General features: G+C 36.6%; 1 protein-coding gene across 1 annotated transcript in view; it reads left to right on the top strand.

Annotated features, from left to right (window-relative positions):
* LYPLA1 (lysophospholipase 1) overlaps positions 1-20025 on the top strand; it is a 41446-nt gene that overhangs the window by 9889 nt on the left and 11532 nt on the right. Inside the window, exons 3-5 of the mRNA XM_066266129.1 lie at positions 14220-14285; positions 17842-17889; positions 19571-19641. Coding sequence (XP_066122226.1) covers positions 14220-14285; positions 17842-17889; positions 19571-19641 — 185 coding nt within the window. The remainder of the gene's footprint in view (positions 1-14219; positions 14286-17841; positions 17890-19570; positions 19642-20025) is intronic.

Raw genomic sequence — 20025 nt, 5'->3', positions numbered from 1 at the left:
GACCCCTTGCTCAAGCCAGTGACCTTGGACCTAAACCGGTGAGCTTTGCTCAAACCAGTTGAGCCTGCGCTCAAGCTGGCAATCTTGGGGTCTCGAACCTGGGTCCTGCGCATCCCAGTCTGATGCTGTAGCCACTGCACCATCGCCTGGTCAGGCCTCTAAATATTTTCTGGTTGTTAATTGTGGTATCTTTGCTCCACTGGTTGTTTAAAACTGTGCTGTTAAATTCATAACATTATAGGCCAATCTCAAGAAACAACATCAATATCAAACAATCTAACTTTATACCTAAAGGAACTAGAAAAAACAAAAACAAAGCCCAAAAGGAGTAAAAGTAAGGAAATAGTAAAGATCAGAGTGGAAAAAAATGAAACAAGAATCCAGAAAAAAACCCAAAAACCAAAAGATGAATGAAACCAAGAGCTGATTCTTTGAAAAGATAAACAAGATTGATAAAACTATAACCAAACTCATCAAGATAGAGAACCCAAATATAAATATAAAACAGAAATGAAAGCAAAGTAACATCTTACACCACAGAAATATGGAGGATTATAATAAAATATTACAAACAACTATATACCAACAAATTAGACAGTCTGAATAAAATTGGTAAATTCCTAGAAACATACAATCTTCTAAAACTGAATTAGAGAGAAACAAAATCTGTACACATTGATTAATGAAATCAAAGCAGCAATCAAAAACCTCCCAACAAATAAAAGTCCTGCACCGGATGGCTTCACAGGTAAATTTTACCGAACATTGAAAGATGAAGTAACACTTATTCTCAAACTAGTCCAAAAAATTCAAGAGAAGGGAAGACTCCCAAGCTCATTTTATAAGACCAGCATTATCTTAATTACAAAACGAGGTAAAAACTACAAGGAAATAATTATAGGCCAATGTTGCTGATAAACATAGATGCTAAAATCCTCAACAAGATAGCTATTCATCAATACATTAAAAGGTCATATACTATGATCAAGTGGGATTTATTCCAGGGATGTAAAATTGGTACTATATCTGCAAATCAATTAATGAGCTATGCCCCATAAACAAAATGAAGGATAAAAATGATATGATCATATCAGTAGGTGCAGAAAAAGCATTTGACCAAGTCCAGCACCCAGTTTTTAGGATAAAAACTGTCAGCATAGTGGGAATACAGGGAACAAACTTCAACATACTACAGGCCATATATGATCTCATAGCTAACATCATACTCAAAAGGGAAAAACTAAAAGTATTTCCTATAAAATTAGGAACAAGATCGGTATGTCTACTTTCACTTTTACAACATACTCGAAGTCCTAGTCACAACAATCAAACAAGAAGAAATAGAAGCAAATTAGAATAGAAGTAAAGCCGTCATTAATTGCAGATGACATGATTCTACTAGGAAACTACTAGATTCTGCTGGAAAACTACTAGAACTGATGAATGAATGAATGAATGAATGAATGAATGAATGAATGAATGAATTTTATTAAGTGAGAGGCAAGGAGGCAGAGAGAGACTTTTGCATGTAACCTGACTGGGATCCAACCAGCAAGCCCCCTGCTCTGCCCATCTGGGGCCATTGCTTTGTTGCTTGACAGCTGAGGTGGGGCCATGGAGCCATCCTCAGTGTCTAGGGCCAATTTTGCTTGAACCAATTGAGCCATGGCTGTGGGAGGGAAAGAGAAAGAAAGAGAAGGGTGGGGGAGGGGCAGAGAAACAGAAGGTCACTTCTACTGAGTGCCCTAACTGGGAATCAAATCTGGGACTTCCACATGATGGGTTGATGCTCTACCCCTGAGCCAACTTGCCAGGGATGGTAAGTGTATTTATTGAAGTAGCAAGACCCAAAATAAATATTCAGAAGTTAGTTGAATTTTTATACAATAGTGAACTATCAGAAAGGGAAACAAAAACAATCCCATTTACATTTGCATCAAAAAAAAATTCTAGCCTCACCAGGCAGTAGGAGCGTCGGACTGGGATGTGGAGGACCCAGTTTCAAGACCCCAAGATTGCCAGCTTGAGCGTGGGCTCAACTGGTTTGAGCAAGGCTCACCAGCTTTAGCCCAAGGTCGCTGGCTTGAGCAAGGGGTCACTCGGTCTGCTGTAGCCCCCCAGTTAAGGCACATGAAAAAGCAATCAATGAACAACTAAGGTGTTGCAATGAAGAATTGATGTTTCTTATCTTTCTCCCTTCCTGTCTGTCCCTCTCTCCGACTCTCTCTGTCTAAGCAATCTGTAGATTTAATGCAATTTTTATCAAATTAACAATGGTGTATTTCACAGAACTAGAACAAATAACCCAAAAATTTATACGGAATCACAGAAGACCTTGATAGCCACTGCAATCTTGAACAGAAACAAAGTTGGCAATATTACACTACCTGATATCAAACTATACTGCAAGGCCATAGTTTTTAAAACAGCATGGTACTGGCATAAAAACACAGGTCAATGGATCAGAATAGAGAGCCCAGAAATTTACCCATTCCTATGTATACAATTAATACTTGACAGTGGAGTCAAGACCATACAGTGGGGTAAAGACAGTCTATCCAATAAATGATGTTGGGAAAAATTAGATAAATATCTGCAAAAAGAAAGAGCGAGAGAAAATGGGGAGAAAGGAGGGAAGGAGGAAGAAAGAAAACTAATCAGACCACCCTTTTACCATAATATACAAGAATAAACTCAAAATGGATTAAGGACTCAATACCATAAAACTAGAAGGAAACATAGGCAGTAAAATTTCAGACATTTCTCATAGCATTATTATTTCTGATATATCTCCTCAGGCAAGGGATACAAAAGAAAAACAAATGAGACTGCATCAAATGAAAAAGGTTTTGTGCAGCAAACCATCAATAAAACAAAAAGACAACCTATTGAAAGGAGGAAGGTATTTGTCAATGATATATCTGACAGTGCTTTAGTATCCAAAATTTATGAAGACTCATACAACTGAACACACACCCAAAATAAATCTAAATAACAATTGGACAGAGAACTGGACTAGATACTTCTCCAAAAAGAACATACATATATATGGCCAATAGATATATGAAAAGATGGTCAATGTCACTAATCACCAGAGAAATACAAATTAAAACCACAATGAGATATCACCTCACACCCATCAGAATGGCTATCATCAAATTCACAAACAATTATTGGTGATACAGAGAAAAAAGAACACTCATGCATTGTTGGTGGGAATGCTGATTGGTGCAGCCACTGTGGAAGACAGCCTGGAGTTACCTCAAAAATTAAAACTGGAACTGCCATTTGATCCAGCAATTTCAGTTCTGGGTATATATATAAAGAAATCCAAAACACTAATTCTAAAGAATATGAGTACCTCTCTGTTCATTGTAGCATTATTTATGATACAGAAGCAACCCAGATCCCATCAATAGACAAGTGGATAAAAAACAGCTTTGGTACATGTATACAATGGAATATTACTTGGCTATAAAAAGAATGAAATCTTAACATTTGCAACAGCATGGATGAACCTAGAAAGTATTATGCTAAGTGAAATAAAGTAGTCAAAGAGAAATACCATATAATTTCACTTATATGTGGCATCTAGAGAACAAAATAAAGTTATCCTCATAAATATGGTGGGTTTAATTCCCACTCAAGACACCTATAGGAACAAACCAATGTTTCTGTCTCTCTCCCTTCCTCTCTGAAAAAGTAAATTTTTAAAAAAATAAATGAAGAAACAACTAAAACAGACCCATAGATACACAGAACAGACTAATAGGTGCCAGAAGTGACTGTGTGAAAAAGTTGAAGGGATTAAGAAGTACCTTGATGGTTACAGAATAGTCATGGGTTTGTAAAGTACAGCATAAGAAACATAGTCAATATTGTAATAACTGTATGGTTCCAGGTGGGTACTGGAAATATTGGGGGAGCACTTTGTGAAGTATATGATTTTCTGACCACTATGCTGTACACCTGAAACTAATACAAAATATTATTGACTGTAAAGTGTAAATGAAAAATAAAAAAATTTTAAAGTATGTTGTTTAGGGGTCAATATCTAAAATGTATAAAGAATCCCAAAACTCAGTAGCAAAAAACAATTCAACAAAAATGGGCAAAGGAACTGAATAGACATTTTTCCAAAGACATAAAGTAGACAACTGGTATATGAAAATGTGCTCAATATGATTAATCATGTGGGATATGCAAATCAAAATTATCATGAAATATCACCTCACACCTGTTTGAATAGCTGTTATCAAAAAGACAAGAAATAAGTATTGATGAGGATGTGGAGAAAGGGAACCCATGCACACTGTTGCTAGGAACGTAAATTGGTAAAGCCACTGTGGTAAACAGTTCCTCAAAATATTAAAAATAGAACTATATGATCTAGCCGTTTCACTTCTGTGTATGTATCTGAAGGAAATTAAATCACTGTCACAAAAAGAAATGTGCACCCCCAGGTTCATGGCAGCATTATTTATTATTTATTTATGATTTCCAGGACATGGAAAATACCTACTTGTCCATCAATGGATGAATGGATAAAGAAAATGTGACACACACACACACCTATACGTGGAATATTATTCAGCCATAAAAAAGGGACATGCTGCAATTTGGAACAACGTGGGTGGGCCTTGAGGTCATTGTGCTAAGTGAAATAAGTCAGAAAAGACAAATACTGTATGATCTCACTTATATGTGGAATCTAAGAAAAATGAAAGAAAAAACAACAAATATATATGTACAGAGAACAGAATGGTAGTTGCCAGAGGAAGCTGGTGGGGGAGTGGGTGGTGAAATGGCAGGTGGTAGTCAAAAGGTAGAAAGCATTCTAGTTATAAGTAACTTCTGGAGATGTAATTACTGCATGCTGACTACAGTTAACAATATTGTATTGTATATTTGAAAGTTGTGGCCCTGTCCGGTTGGCTCAGTGGTAGAGCGTCGGCCTGGTGTGCAGAAGTCCCGGGTTCGATTCCCGGCCAGGGCACACAGGAGAAGCGCCCATCTGCTTCTCCACCCCTCCCCCTCTTCTTCCTCTCTGTCTCTCTCTTCCCCTCCCACAGCCAAGGCTCCATTGGAGCAAAGTTGGCCCGGGCGCTGAGGATGGCTCCATGACCTCTGCCTCAGGCACTAGAATGGCTCTGGTTGCAACAGAGCGATGCCCCAGATGGGCAGAGCATCGCCCCCTGGTGGGCATGCTGGGTGGATCCCGGTCGGGCGCATGCAGGAGTCTGTCTGCCTCCCCATTTCCAACTTAAGAAAAGTACACACACACAAAAAATAACAGTGCTAATGGTTGTTAATACTGCTGTTGAGTTTACATTGTTGAAATATTATTGTATTGTAGTATATTTTATTAAATATTTTAACACACACACACAAAAAGAAAGTTGCTAAAAGAGTAAAGTGGAAACCTTATAAGGAAAATTGGTAACATTGAGTGATAAATAATAATGAAATTTATTGAGGTAATCACTTTGCAGTATATGCATGTATCAAATAATTTATGTTGTACACCTAAGACTAACACAATGTTATATGTCAGTTATATCAATAATAAAAAAGTAAGAACCCCTCTTTGCAACTACTAGGATGTTTGTAATAAAAAAGACTGACAGTAACAAATATTGACAAGGATATGGAGAAATTGGTATCTTTATACATGGCTTACAGGAATATAAAATGCTTTAGAAAACATTCTGACAGTTTCCTAATTTGTGGAATATAAAGTTACCACACAACACAGAAATTCCACTCGTGTGTGTGTGTGTGTGTGTGTGTGTGTGTGTACACACACACACACACACACCCAAGAGAATTGAAAGCATATGTCCACACAAAAATAGCATAAATATCTACCTCAGCAGTAGTCATAATAGCAAAATCATGTGAACAGCCTGACTGGTGGTGGCGCAGTGAATAAAGTGTCAGCCTGGGATACTGAGGTCCCAGGTTTAAGCCCCCAGGTTGCTAGCTTGACGCAGGCTTACCAGCTTGAGCGTGGAATCGTAGATATGATACCATGGTCACTGGCTTGTGCCCAAAGGTTGCTGGCTTGAAGCCCAAGGTCGCTGGCTTGAGCAAGGTGTCATTGACTCAGCTTGAACCCCCAATCAAGGCATGCATGAGACACAATAAGTAAAGCAATGCAACTACAGTTTGATTTTTCTCCTCTGTCTCCCTTCCTGTCTGTCTCTCACTTTAAAAAAAGAATTAAAAAAACAAACATGTAAACAATTCAAATGTCTATCAACTGATTAACTGTTAAACAGTGGTATATCCATACAATAGAATATTATTAGGCCATAAAAAGTAATGAAGTACTTTTACAGTGTGGATGAATTTTGAAAATAATATGCTAAGAGAAAAAGCGAATCACAAGGTATGATTCTGTCTATGAAATGTATAGAAACAGAAAGTAGATTGGTAGGCTATTGCTCCAACCTACAACTAGGTCAGGGGGATTGGGAGCAAAAGAGGAGTGACTGCTAAGGGGCACCAGTGTTCTTTTGGATGTGATGAAATGCTCTAAAATTGATTGTGGTGATAATATTTTAAAAATAAAGGTTGTACACTTTTAATAGGTGAACTGAATGGTATGTTAATTACATTCTAATTGAACTTATATAGAAAAATAAAGTTCTTAGTTTCCACAATTTTGTGAAATTTTCAGTTTTCTGTATTGGTATCTAACTTTATCCTATATGGTCCAAGAAGATACTTTGTATATCTCTTTTAAAATTTATTGAGACTTAACTGGTGGCCTAACATATAGTCCTGGAAAACGTACCAGTTGTACTTGAGAAAAATATATATGTTGTTATTAGGTGGAGTGCTCTGTATATGTTTGTTAGACATAAGTGTTTTATTTTGTTAAGTCTCCTGTTTCCTTACTGTTTTCTATCTGCTGGTTTTATCCATTCATTGAGGTAAGTATTGAAGTCTTTAGTTATTATTGAAGAGCTGACAGTTTCTCCTTTTAATTGTTTCAGGTTCTTGCTTCATATATTTTGATGGTCTATTGTTAGGAACTTAAAGTTTATAATTGACATATCTCATTGTATTAAATTTCTTATTAATATATAATATCCTCCTTTTTAATGTATAATGTCCTCCTTTATCTCTTAACCTTTCTTATTGAATTTATTGAGGTGACATTGGTTAATAAAATTATACAGGTTCAGGTGCACAATTCCACAGTGCATCATCTGTATATATCACTGTTTGTTCTTCACCCCAGGTCAAGTCTCCTTCCATCACCATCTATCCCCACCTCTGAACTCCTTAACCTCCCTTCACCCGCTTTCCCTCCAGCAGTTGCCACTCTGTTGTCTGTGTCTATAAGTTTATTTTCTTTGCTTAGTCATAACACCTTTTCACCTAGCCCCCCAATCTCTATTCTCTCTGACAGCTGATTTTTTAAAATTTAGAATCTATTTTGTCTGGCCCTGGCTGGGTGGCTGAATTGGTTAGAGCATCCTCCCAACATGCCAAGGTTGTGGGTTTGATTCCCATGCAGGGCATACACAAGAATCAACCAAGGATGGCATGAATGGGTGGAACAAGTCATTTCTCCTTCCCTCTCTAAAAGTCAATAAATAAAAATTTTAAAATAATGAAGTTTATTTTGTTGATGTTAGTATAACCTGTGAAAGAACCTTTGCTTTCTTTTGATTACTATTTGCATGGAATATCTTTTCTTTTTCTTTTCTTTTTTTATAGTATTTTTTAGTAAGAGACAGAAAGAGAGACAGGAAGGGAGAGAGATGAGAAGCATCAGCTCATTGTTATGGCACTCTAATTGTTCATTGATTACTTTCTCACATGTGCCTTGACCAGGGGCCTCCAGTGAAGCCAGTAACCCCTTGCTCTAGCCAGTGACCTTGAGCTTCAAGCCAGTGACCATGGGGTCATGTCTATGGTTCCACGCCCAAGCTGGCGAGTTCTTGCTCAAGCCAGATGAGCCCACGCTCAAGCCAGTAACCTTGAGGTTTCGAACGTGGGTCCTCAGCATCCCAGACCAACATTCTATCCACTGCACCACTGCCTGCAGGCTGGAATATCTTTTTCTATCTATCCACTTTTAAATTGGTTGTGTCTTTGGGTCTCAAGTAACTCTTTTGATCACAGCATATATACAGCTCACAAAAATTAGGGGATATTTTATAGATTCATATTCATTTCGAAATATCCTCTAATTTTTGTGAGCAGTGTATTTTTTTTATCTATTTTGCCAACTAAAATGTCCAGCAAAAGAAGAATTTCTATCACTTACATGTAAAATAGTGAATTCTGAAACTGTAGAGGCAGTCCCATAAAAATAGAAGCATAGTCACTGAAGTAGTTTTATTTTTCTTGATTGTGCCATTAAACATGTTTTTCATTTTCTTTTGTTTTACTTTCCCCCTAATTATAACAAATAAAACCAACTGCAGTGTGTAAGTATATGTGATGGGGAAAATACGGCCTACATCTTACATGTAATAGGTCCTTTCTTGATCTTCACAGCTGATAGTATCCATATCCTCTTCCATATTGTGAAATTTCTCATAACTTTTTTGTAGTGCTTAAATTTGCATTTGTGTGATGTGTTTATATTTTGTTTCTCCTACTAGATTGTAGGTTCATAGAGGACATAGTGCATATCTTAATCTTTTTATCTTTCGTGTATGTAGAATAGTTATGATTTGTTTAAATTTCATTCCTGGTTTGTTTTTTTTTCCTTAAACATGTATTTTGTTATAAGAAAATATTTTCCTGGGCTGTTCCATTGGGCTAAGGTGTTAGCCAAAGACTGTGTATATTGGGCAGTGGTTTGGTTTATGTTGTTAACATATAAACTAAAGTAGCTAGAATGACAACATACTTAGGAAAAAGCACAAAGTAGAGATAAGTAATTCATATTAATAATTGTGAGATTTCAATTTTGGACATCAGTAGTGGGTACAATTACAAATAGTTAAAGTTTATTGTGACATAATGCTTCACTGTCTGTATTTGGGTTGCAAAATTGAACAACCTCACCTCATACAAGGCCAAGAAATAGTAAACCAGAAGATCTTTGAATTATAGAGTCTATATCTTATATTTATCACACTTTTTTTTATCCTTAGCTAAGTGTGTGCATATGTATATGTGAGAGCTACAGAAGGGCATAAGTATTCAAAAATTCGGCTATAAGACAGACTTCTTTCATGTGGAGAAAATAGCTGAAATATTACTGTTTTAAGAACAATTAACCCTTTGAATAGTGATTTTTTTTCATGCTCGTTGACCCCCGGGAGTGAGTTTTTTTCCAGAAAACTAAATTAGTTACAGTTACAGTTTTATTAACTTAAAATCATGTTTGTTTTTAGAAACAAGAAGAATCATTTATAGAAACAAGAACAACATACATTTGCCTTTTATTAATGTTGCCTTACACATTTTTTAAATGGCCAGGAGGCACGAGGACATACATGAACATTCGTACTACTAAAGGGTTAACATTCAAAATATTAAATTTTATTGTTTCTTTAGTCATCATTAGCTTGTCTTTCTTTTTTTTTTTTTTTTTTTTGACAGAGTTGGAGAGAGAGATAATAGAGACAGAGACAGGAAAGGAGAGAGAGATGAAAACATCAATTCTTTGTTGCAACACCTTAGTTCATTGATTGCTTTCTCATATGTGCCTTGATAGGGGAGGGGGGCTACACTAGAGCGAGTAACCCCTTGCTTAAGCTGGCAACCTTGGGCTTAAGCTTGTGAGCCCTGCTCAAACCAGATGAGCCTGCACTCAGGCTGGTGACCTCGGGGTTTCAAACTTGGATCCTCTGCATCCCAGTTTGATGCTCTGTCTCCTGCACCACTGCCTGGTCAGGCTCTAATACATTTTTAAAGTGTCTTTACTTGCTCTGGCTAGGTAACTCGGTTAGAGTGTTGTCCCAATATATCATGGTTGTGGGTTCAATCTCCAGTCAGGGCACATACAAGAGTCAACCAATAGCCTGACCAGGTGGTGGCACAAAGGATTGAGTGTTGACCTGGGACGCTGAGGGCTCAGGTTTGAAACCCCATGGCCACCAACTTGGGCATGGGATCATAGATATGACCCCATGATTACTGGCTTGAGCCCAGAGATCTCTGGCTTGAAGCTGAGGTTGCTTACTTGAACAAAGGGTCACTGGCTCAGCTGGAGCCCCCCTCCCCCGATTTAAGGCATGTATGAGAAGCAATCAATGAGCAACTAAAGTGCTACAACTACGAGTTAATGCTTCTCATCTCTCTCCTTTCCTATCTCTTTCACTAAAATAAAATAAAATGTCAACCGTTGAATGTATGAATAAGTGGAACAACAAATTAGTATTTCTCCCCCTTCCTTTCTCTCTAAAAGCAATAAATAAAAAATATTAAAGTGGCTTTATTTTATAAAATGTAGGGATGTTAGGCTGACATCCACATTATCCAAGCATGGTAAGTCAAATTTTTATTATATGTAGTAATGCTTTGAGGAACATAATGAAACTATTCCAATTTGTCCTCTAATAGGTGGAAAATTGTGTTTTATAAGTGTTATTTTTAGTGGTTACACATTCCCAAAGCTGTAATTAGCTGAAATAATAAAAGGATGTTTAGGGGCTTATTTAGTTACACCCAGGTTATTATTTGTGGTACAAATCCTGAAATAGAAAATACAGTGATGAAACTCTTAAGATATTGGAAAAAGAGAGGGAGAGAAACTGAAACAGCGTATGTATAAAATCAGTGTTAGCAGTGACCATGATTAGCACATTTTATTACATGGCTGTATTGTTATCTTTTGCAGGTGTAGCAGTTAGGTTTTATATTTTAAATGCTGCCTGCAGTACCGTGTTGATGAGGTTTCTAACTGTAGCATAGAGAGTGGTAAATGTCTGGCCAGAGCCTAGGATCTAGGAGTGGCAGCCCATATGCCAGGTGTTTATCATTGCAGCATAATATTGCTTTTTATACACATTAAAATGAAAGGATACAAGTTGCAAAGCTAACTACATATTTTGGAATATTCTAATTCTACTGAAAATATTAGGAAACTTAAGAGATCATTAACATCAAAAAATAAATATATTGAATAATATCATAGTGAAGTTAATAGCCCATAATAAATTGAAGCATAAAACAGAAAAAGCAATGAAAAACTGATTAAGGTGGTGTTTGACATAGGTCTGTAGTACATACTTGTGTCAATACAGCACATGCTTTATCTGTCCTGGACATTAAATATAAGTGGAATCATACATTGTATGGTTTTATGTAACTGGCTCCTTTTACTTAATGTATCTATTTTTGGAGAACTGTCTCTTCAAGTCCTTTACCCACTTATAAGTTAGGTGGTCATTTTGTTTGAATTGTAAGGGTTCTTTATATATTATGGATAAGACCCTTATTAGATAGGATTTGCAAATATTAATATTATGTCTCCCATTCCGTAGGTTGTCTTTCACTTTCTTCATAGTGTCCTTTGAAGCATAACAGTTTTTAATGATTAAATACCATACTTTTTCTTTGTTGCATGTGGTCTCATATCTAAGAAACCATAGTGAAGTATAACTTCACAAAAATTTTTATATATTTTCTTCTAGGAATTTTATAATTTTGTCTCATATTTAGGTCTTTTGGACATTTGAGTTAATTTTTATGTTTGTTTTGAGGTAGTCCAACTTCATTCTGTTGCATGTGGATATCTACCTATCCCAGCTACTTTTGTTGAAAGACTCTTCTGCCTGACCAGGCAGTGGTGCAGTGGATGGAGCATTAGCCTGGGATACTGAGGACCCAGATTTGAAGCCCCAAGGTTGCTGGCTTGAGTGCAGGATCACCAGCTTAAGCATGGGGTCACCAGCTTGAGCATGGGTTCATGGACATGATCTCATGGCTACTGGCTTGAGTCCAAGGTCGCTGGTTTGAACAAGGGGTCACTCACTCTACTGGATTCCCCCAGTTAGGGCACATATGGGAAAGCAATCAATGAACAACTAAGGTGCCACAACAAAGAATTGATGCTTCTCATCTCTGTCCCTTCCAGCCTATCTGTCCCTGTCTGTCCCCCCAACCCCCCCTCTCACTAAAAGAAAGAAGACTCCTCTTTCCCCATTGATTTGGTTGGATAATCTTTTCAGAAATAAGTAGACCATAAATGACAGTGTTTATTTGTGTATTCTCAAACTTATTCCATTGATTTATGTCTTATTTCAGTATCACATTTTTCATTACTGTTGCTCTAAAGTAACTTTTGAAATTGAGAGTCCTTCAACCCTATTGTTTTTCAATATTGTTTGGGCTATTTTGGGTCTCTTGAATGTCCAAATGAATGTTAGAGTGGCCTCTTCTGCAAGCCAGCTGAGATTTGTGCAAAGGCCACTGAGATTCTGATAGAGGTTGCAGAATCAGTCTATCAATTTGAGGAGGACTGCCATCTTAAGAATATTAAGTCTTCCTGACAATGAACATACCATGTTCATTGATATAGATCTTTAATTTGTTTCATCGCATTTTGTAGTTTTTACAGTAAAGTCTTACACATATGTACAAACACACATACACACGGACTCACTTAAAAACACATATACATGTATGCATACATATACACTCCTACAATAATGCCCTGGCTCATAGTGATATATAATTGCTAATATTAATACTGGTTTTTTTTTTCTATATCTCAACACTTTTGGAGAAGGTGCATTAAAAAAATAGAGAAATCACAGAAAAGTATTTAATGCTTATTTTTGTACTATTTTACAAAAAAGTTTGTTTCTTTTGCTTTATCCTTTAATAGAAGTAATATGTAAAGAGTGTCAGGTATAATGCCAATTATAAACAAGCAAGAAACTATATATAGTATGATCCATTTTGTAAAAATTTGCATCTTATTTCTTAATTGATATGCATAGAAAAAGTTAGAAGGAAGTAACATTGAAAGATTAACTTAATTTCTGGCTGAAAGGATTATGATAATTTATAGTTTTTCTGATTCTATTTTGAACATAATATATACACAAGTAAAGAGTGCTAATTAAATTTATTTTTAATAGTGTAGTAACCATGTAGAGTAGGGGTCAGGAACCTATGGCTTGCAAGCCAGATATGACTCTTTTGATGGCTGCATCTGGCTCGCAGACAAATTTTTAATAAAAAAAAATAATGTTAAAAATATAAAACAGGCCCTGGCCAGTTGGCTCAGTGGTAGAGTGTCGGCCAGGCGTGCGGGGGACCTGGGTTCGATTCCCGGCCAGGGCACATAGGAGAAGCGCCCATTTGCTTCTCCACCCCCCCCCTCCTTCCTCTCTGTCTCTCTCTTCCCCTCCCGCAGCCAAGGCTCCATTGGAGCAAAGACGGCCCGGGCGCTGGGGATGGCTCCTTGGCCTCTGCCCCAGGCGCTAGAGTGGCTCTGGTTGCCCCTGGTGGGCGTGCCGGGTGGATCCCGGTAGGGCGCATGCGGGAGTCTGTCTGTCTCTCCCCGTTTCCATCTTCAGAAAAAAAAAAAAAATGTGTGTGTGTGTATATGTATGTATGTATGTATGTATGTATATATATATATATATATATATATATATATATATATAACACATTCTCGTGTATTACAATCCATTTCCTACCGCTCATGTTCATGGTTGTGGGTGGCTGGAGCCAATCACAGCTGTCCTCTGGGACAACACTAAATTTTTATTGGATAATGTGTAACGTACACGGGTCGTTGTGTGGCTCTCACAGAATTACATTTTAAAATATGTGGCGTTCATGGCTCTCTCAGCCAAAAAGGTTCCCAACCCCTGATGTAGAGATATCAGACAACTGATTTACTTTACTACTCTCAGGCTTTTTTCTTTATATAAAATGTGAATTATATTATCTGTCTTGCCTAATTTGTTAGGCACATTGTTGTAAAGTTATAAAGAGATTTAAAAATATTGTAAATTATAAAACCCTGTGGAAATATATGAATATATGAAAGAAAGCACACTTCTTTTCAGAAATCATGAGAAATCATCTTTATTTATAGGTAAAGCTTAACCAGTAGTAGTCTTTGGGTTGTTTCTAGGTTGGTACTGGTATTTTAATAGCATTGATGGTCTACTATTAAGATATTTTAAGGAATTAACATTCTCACAAACTTAAAAAATACTATTCTGTTATTACTTAATTGGGGATTAAAACAGTATCTAATGGTATTGTTCAAATTTCTTTACCAGGCATGGATGGGCAGAAGCCTTCGCAGGTATCAGAAGTTCACACATCAAATATATTTGCCCGCATGCGTAAGTATTTTTAATCTTTAGGCTTGTGATTCAGAATCTGGAGAGGAATAATTGTAATAGCTTCACTTTTGAAGAAAAACATTTGAATATAATAATTTTTATCTTTTCAATATTCAGTTTAAAAATAAAGAATAGAGTACACCTTTAAGTAATACAAAATAATATTTAATATAAACTGTAACTGAAAAATAAACATTTTTAAAAGTCAAAAAATAAAGATTAGTGCCCTGGCCTGTGGTACAATGGATAGAACATCTGCCTGGAGTACTGGTTTGAGCAGGCAGGTTCGATCCTAAGGGCGCTGGCTTGACTTTGAGGTCACTGGTCTGAGCCCCAGTCAGCTCAAGCTTGACCCAGAGGGTGCTGGTTTAAGCACATAAGAGAAGCAATCAATGGGTGTATAACTATGTGGAACAAGTTGATGCTGCTCTCTCTCTCAAAAATAAATAACTAAATATTATCAAATAAAAATAAAGATTAGTAAAATTTTAAAACTGAAATAGTATCTTGGGGTTTTCTTTTTACAGAGACAGAGAGAGAGTCAGAGTCAGACAGGAACGGAGAGATGAGAAGCATCAATCATTAGTTTTTCGTTGCAACACCTTAGTTGTTCTTTGATTGCTTTCTCATATGTGCCTGACCATGGGGCTACAGCAGATTGAGTAACCCCTTGCTCGAGCCAGCAACCTTGGGTCCAAGCTGGTGAGCTTTTGCTCAAATCAGATGAGCCCGCGCTCAAGCTGGTGACCTCGGGGTCTCAAACCTGGGTCCTCCGCATCTCAGTCCAACGCTCTATTCACTGCACCACCGCCTGGTCAGCCAGCATCTTAGTTTTATTGAAGGGTTTTTTTTTTCTGTTGAGAAATTTAAAATAATGCTCTTTCAGAGGTCTGTTGAATTTACAGCCAGAAAAATTCTTCTAGATATGCAAATGTCTATTAAGTTCTAAGGCTATCCATGAGATCTCTCTGAAGGGGATTTACCTGCCAGGTTTGTTAGAAATCTTTACTATGTGAAAAACACTTCTAAATTTTATTGATTAGAGGCAATGTGTGATGTACAATGTGGGAAGAACACAGACTTTGGAATCTGATAGATTTAGTTTAAAATTCTGAAAACATTTGTGGATGTCAAAGAAACTTTTGGCAAATTCAGAAAATCAATAAGTTGGGTAAGTTTTTAGGTCAAAGGCTGCTGAGGAGCAGTAGCCATGGAGAAGACAAGCGGGATTAGGTACATGCTAGTAGGTTAGTAATTCATCCTCAGAGGTGGTACCAGCAGTAGAGGTGGTAAATACAAAAGTGGAAATGCAAAGATGAAAAATACTTGAGATCAGGTAAGAAAACATGTCCTTCCTGTTTCATCCTGAAATATAAGGTTTATCATCTTTAATTCAGTAAGCTACAACTAAATGGTATGGTTGGGGTTGTTGTGTCATCTGTTATTGTCTCATGCAAGAAACAAGAGATCTTGTTTATATTGAAATTTATGGTACGTATATTGTTACTGGCCCCAAAATTGAATTTGGTTTAAGGCTATTTCCCAACCTAGGAAAGTTTTATTTCTCAAAGAAGTATTGATTAGATTTTGTAACCTTTAAGGTATACTTGTTTCATGAGTTAGGAAAATAGTAATGAGAAGTAGTTATAGTGTATTATTTACTTTCCTTTTGTACCTAGTTACATTCATTCTGTCCAGCAAATTTTTCATCACAAACTTGAATTGGATGTAATGAACGCTTAGGCAAAACCTGTATTTCTCTTATTTTATGGTCTCTTAAAACAAGTAGATACATAGCTAAGAACTAGAAAATAAGCAAAACTGAAATCTGGGTATACAGGAATTGATGTTACATTATCTTTGGGTATACAGGAATTGTTGGTACATTATCTTTGGGTGTACAGGAATTGATGATACTTTATCTTTGGGTATACAAGAATTGATGGTTCATTATTTTTGGGTATACAGGAATTGATGATACATTATCTTTGGGTATACAGGAATTGATGATACATTATCTTTGGGTATACAGGAATTGATGGTTCATTATCTTTGGGTATACAGGAATTGATGGTACATTATCTTTGGGTATACAGGAATTGATGGTTCATTATCTTTGGGTATACAGGAATTGATGATACATTATCTTTGGGTATACAGGAATTGAAGATACATTATCTCTGTAATAAATTGCTCATATCCTTAGCCCCTTATCCAGAGTCTCAGACTTTAGATCTCCAACTGTCTTGGCTACTGGTTTTCTTTCTCATGTCTGGTTTGGAAACGTCAAGTAAGGGTGTTGAGAAAGGAAAAAGAATTTTTTTCTTTTTTTCCTTTTGTTCCCCCTCCCTCCAACGCCCTCCCCCCTTCCTTCCAGGATTTGCTTTTCTGTTCTCTATAATGCCAGGCGTGGCCAACAGTTTTTGCCCCTGGGCCAGATTAGAAAGAAAACTTTTCACGGGCTGGACAAAATATTAAAATTAAAAAATGTTAAATACAAAAATGATTCATTTAAGTAAACAAAATTTTATTATGTAATTTGTTTATAAATAAATGTAAGTAATTTAGTATAACAGATTAACAAAAAAACTAATGTGACGTGTTGAAGCACTTTGCATTGCCTATTATTTTTTTAATATCTGGCTCTATACTTGTAGTAGCTATTCTTAATACAGCCTCCAAATGTAAATCATTCAGTCTTGATCTTGTTGTACTTTTATTTAGATTCATTAAAGAGAAAGTTTGTTCACAAATATAAGTTGAACTGAAGATTACTAAATATTCCTTGGCAAGTTTTTTTTAATTCCCATATTTTCCATTATTCAATTGTTTACAAAAATTGCACAGATGACTGCAAAAGTTGTAAATCTTTATAATGGAACTTTTTAAAAAATAAAGAAGTATCGCGAATTCATTCGACCAATTATTGGAAGTTAACCCTAGATTAGCCACACGCGGAATTCTCTTCCATGTATCACTATCTATTTAAATATCTCGATTTCCAGTAATCAAAGATGCTTCTGCTTCTGAGTAGCTGAGATTTTAACTTTCATTGTTGTACAGTGGTTAGATATCATAGTTTATGTATAATGATTTAAAAGTACCACTTATTTCATTTCCACAGTGCGTCGTGCAGAGAATATTAAAAGTTTAATCGCGAGCCGCATAAACTCATACATGGGCCGGATGCGGCTCACTGGTCGTATGTTGGCCCGCGGGTTATATGTTGGCCTGCGGGTCATATGTTGGCCATGCCTGCTATAACGCTGTGTTATGTGTATATAATTTTACCACTCTCTTTTCCTTCTCTGACCCCAGGAAAATGTTTTTTTGTCAGACTCAGTTCTTTCCAGCTGCTGCTCTGTGTTCAGAACACACTTGGAGGTTATGAAACACTGAATTATACAGATGTGGAAGCAGTGAAATACTTCATATGTTAAAATCATATCATAGTGTGCATAAGCCTCAAGCAATAATCTTTAACTGATGGAATTTTATCAGGTTTTATGCTTTGGTAAATTATTCTTATTTTTCTGGTTTTTTTCTTTCTGTATAGGCCAGTTATGCCTGTAACATTAAATATGAACATGGCTATGCCTTCTTGGTAAGTAAGAATTTACTTATTTAATAAAAACTTTCTATTTATACTTAGTTTTCTTGATCACAAGTGCTTTTGTGTATAACAATTTTTAATTAGCTATTTTCAAGTTGCAAAGTTATATAATTCACTTTAAATTTAACCTTTAATTATTTAAGTTTTTATATTTAAAATTCAAGGATAAACTTAAGGAGCTGCACCTACAGATTTCTTTAAAACAAGAGAGAATGGGTGAATGGAAATACTGCAGAATATATCTCCTGCTGCTTGCTAAACCTTTGTTGATTTCAGTAACCAAACATTTGAATGATCCTATGTGACAATCACTCTGATTAAGCCATAGCCTCTTTACCCCTCAACTTCTTCCCTTTCTGGAAAGCGGGTGAGTTTTTAAGGAAACCATTTCCCCTTGGGTCATCTTAAGATAATTTTGCATTTCCCATATGCTAGAGTCAGTTCTTCATTCCTCTGAGCCGCTTCCAGACTGATTTTTTTTCCTTTTGCTCTCTTAGACTACTGCCACGGTCTTTTAAAAAATGATGACTTTGACACCTGATTAATATTTTCCTTTCCACTCAATTTCATGCCACCATTTTATCTTTTAGATGACTACAGGATCCAATGTAAATGACTTGTTTACAACTTTAACTGGCATGTTACTTTTTTGGCTCTTCTGTGATGATATTTTCTTCTCTCACCTTTGTTCACCCACAGTCATTCCTTGGGCCGTGTCATCTAGAACTGTGTCATCTCTGAAGTCGCTTAAATCAAAACTCATATTAAGAATAAACATTGACCTGGGATGCTGAGGTCCTAGGTTCGAAACCCCAAGGTTGCCAGCTTGATCGCAGACCTATCCGGTTTGTGCGCTGGCCTGCCAGCTGGAGCACAGGGTTGCTGGCTTTATCGAGGGATTATTGACATGACCCCATGGTCGCTGGCTTGAGCAAGGGGCCACTGGCTAGGCCTGAGGCACCCCACCCCTCAAGGCACGTATGAGATGGAATCAATGAATAGCTAAAGTGACACAACTATAAATTGATGCTTCTCATCTCCCTTCCTGTCTGTCTCCCCCCACACACACACACACAAAGAATAATTACTCAACATTTCAGCTTCCCTCTTTCCACACTATTTGTTCTTAAACCTCATCAGGAATTCCAATCCACTGTTTTCCTCGCTACTTGTTCTCACCCATCTCTAACCCATCCCTGCACTTTTTTAAAGAGCTACTTTAGATTCCTTGTTAAGTTCCTGCCTACCTTGGCTCTTTCATCTTCCTTCTCTGGCAAAATTCCTGTCCAGACCAAAATTTTCACCTAATATCTTTAGAGACCATAATGAAAGCATATAACCTGATAGAAACTAGATAGAACCAAAAGAAAGCTCCTCTTGATCTCTGGTTTCAGGAATCTACAATATGTGATGAAAAAGTTTTGCACAGTATGAACAGAGATCAGTATAAATACCTAGTTTCAATAGGTATGAGATCGCGTATTCAAGAGTGACATCATAAAGTAGCTCTATCCCACTGGGTTGATTGATGATGTAGAAGAAGAGGAAATAAGTAGCTGGAACGTACAGCAAACTTCAAGACCAACTACCATGAATTTAGTTATACGTACTTACCAAGAGTAGATATTCTTAGAATCAAATGGTTCTTTTAAGGTTTTGCCTTATTTTCCAGGTTTGATATTATTGGGCTTTCACCAGATGCACAGGAGGATGAACCTGGAATTAAACAGGCAGCAGAAAATGGTAAGTTCAGAAAAGTTTTATAAACAGAAGCATTCTTAAATATTTTTAGTAGATTGAATAGTTTTATTGATGTTGGTGAAATATTAAATAATTGTCTAAACTCAGGAGGTGGTGCTGTTTTTTTCCTTTCTGATCACTCTCTAACTTGTTTGCCGTGATGGCCACATGGACTCACTTAACTGGGCTCAGTGAAGGTGGGTGGTTGGGGAGGAACAGCAATTCATTAAACTTGAACTGTCAGATACATAACTTTTCTTTGGTTTATATATCAAATAGAGAAAATACAATGTTTAATAGATGTGACTATTCATTAAGTTATATTCATTAAAGAGACTTGAAATAAAGGTGAAAATAATGATATAATAATGTAATGATATAAAAATT

This window comes from Saccopteryx bilineata, chromosome 3, assembly GCF_036850765.1.
Source record: "Saccopteryx bilineata isolate mSacBil1 chromosome 3, mSacBil1_pri_phased_curated, whole genome shotgun sequence".
NCBI classification, from domain to species: domain Eukaryota; kingdom Metazoa; phylum Chordata; class Mammalia; order Chiroptera; family Emballonuridae; genus Saccopteryx; species Saccopteryx bilineata.
Note: the sequence above shows the minus strand (reverse complement) of the source record. Positions and strands in the feature narration are given on the sequence as shown.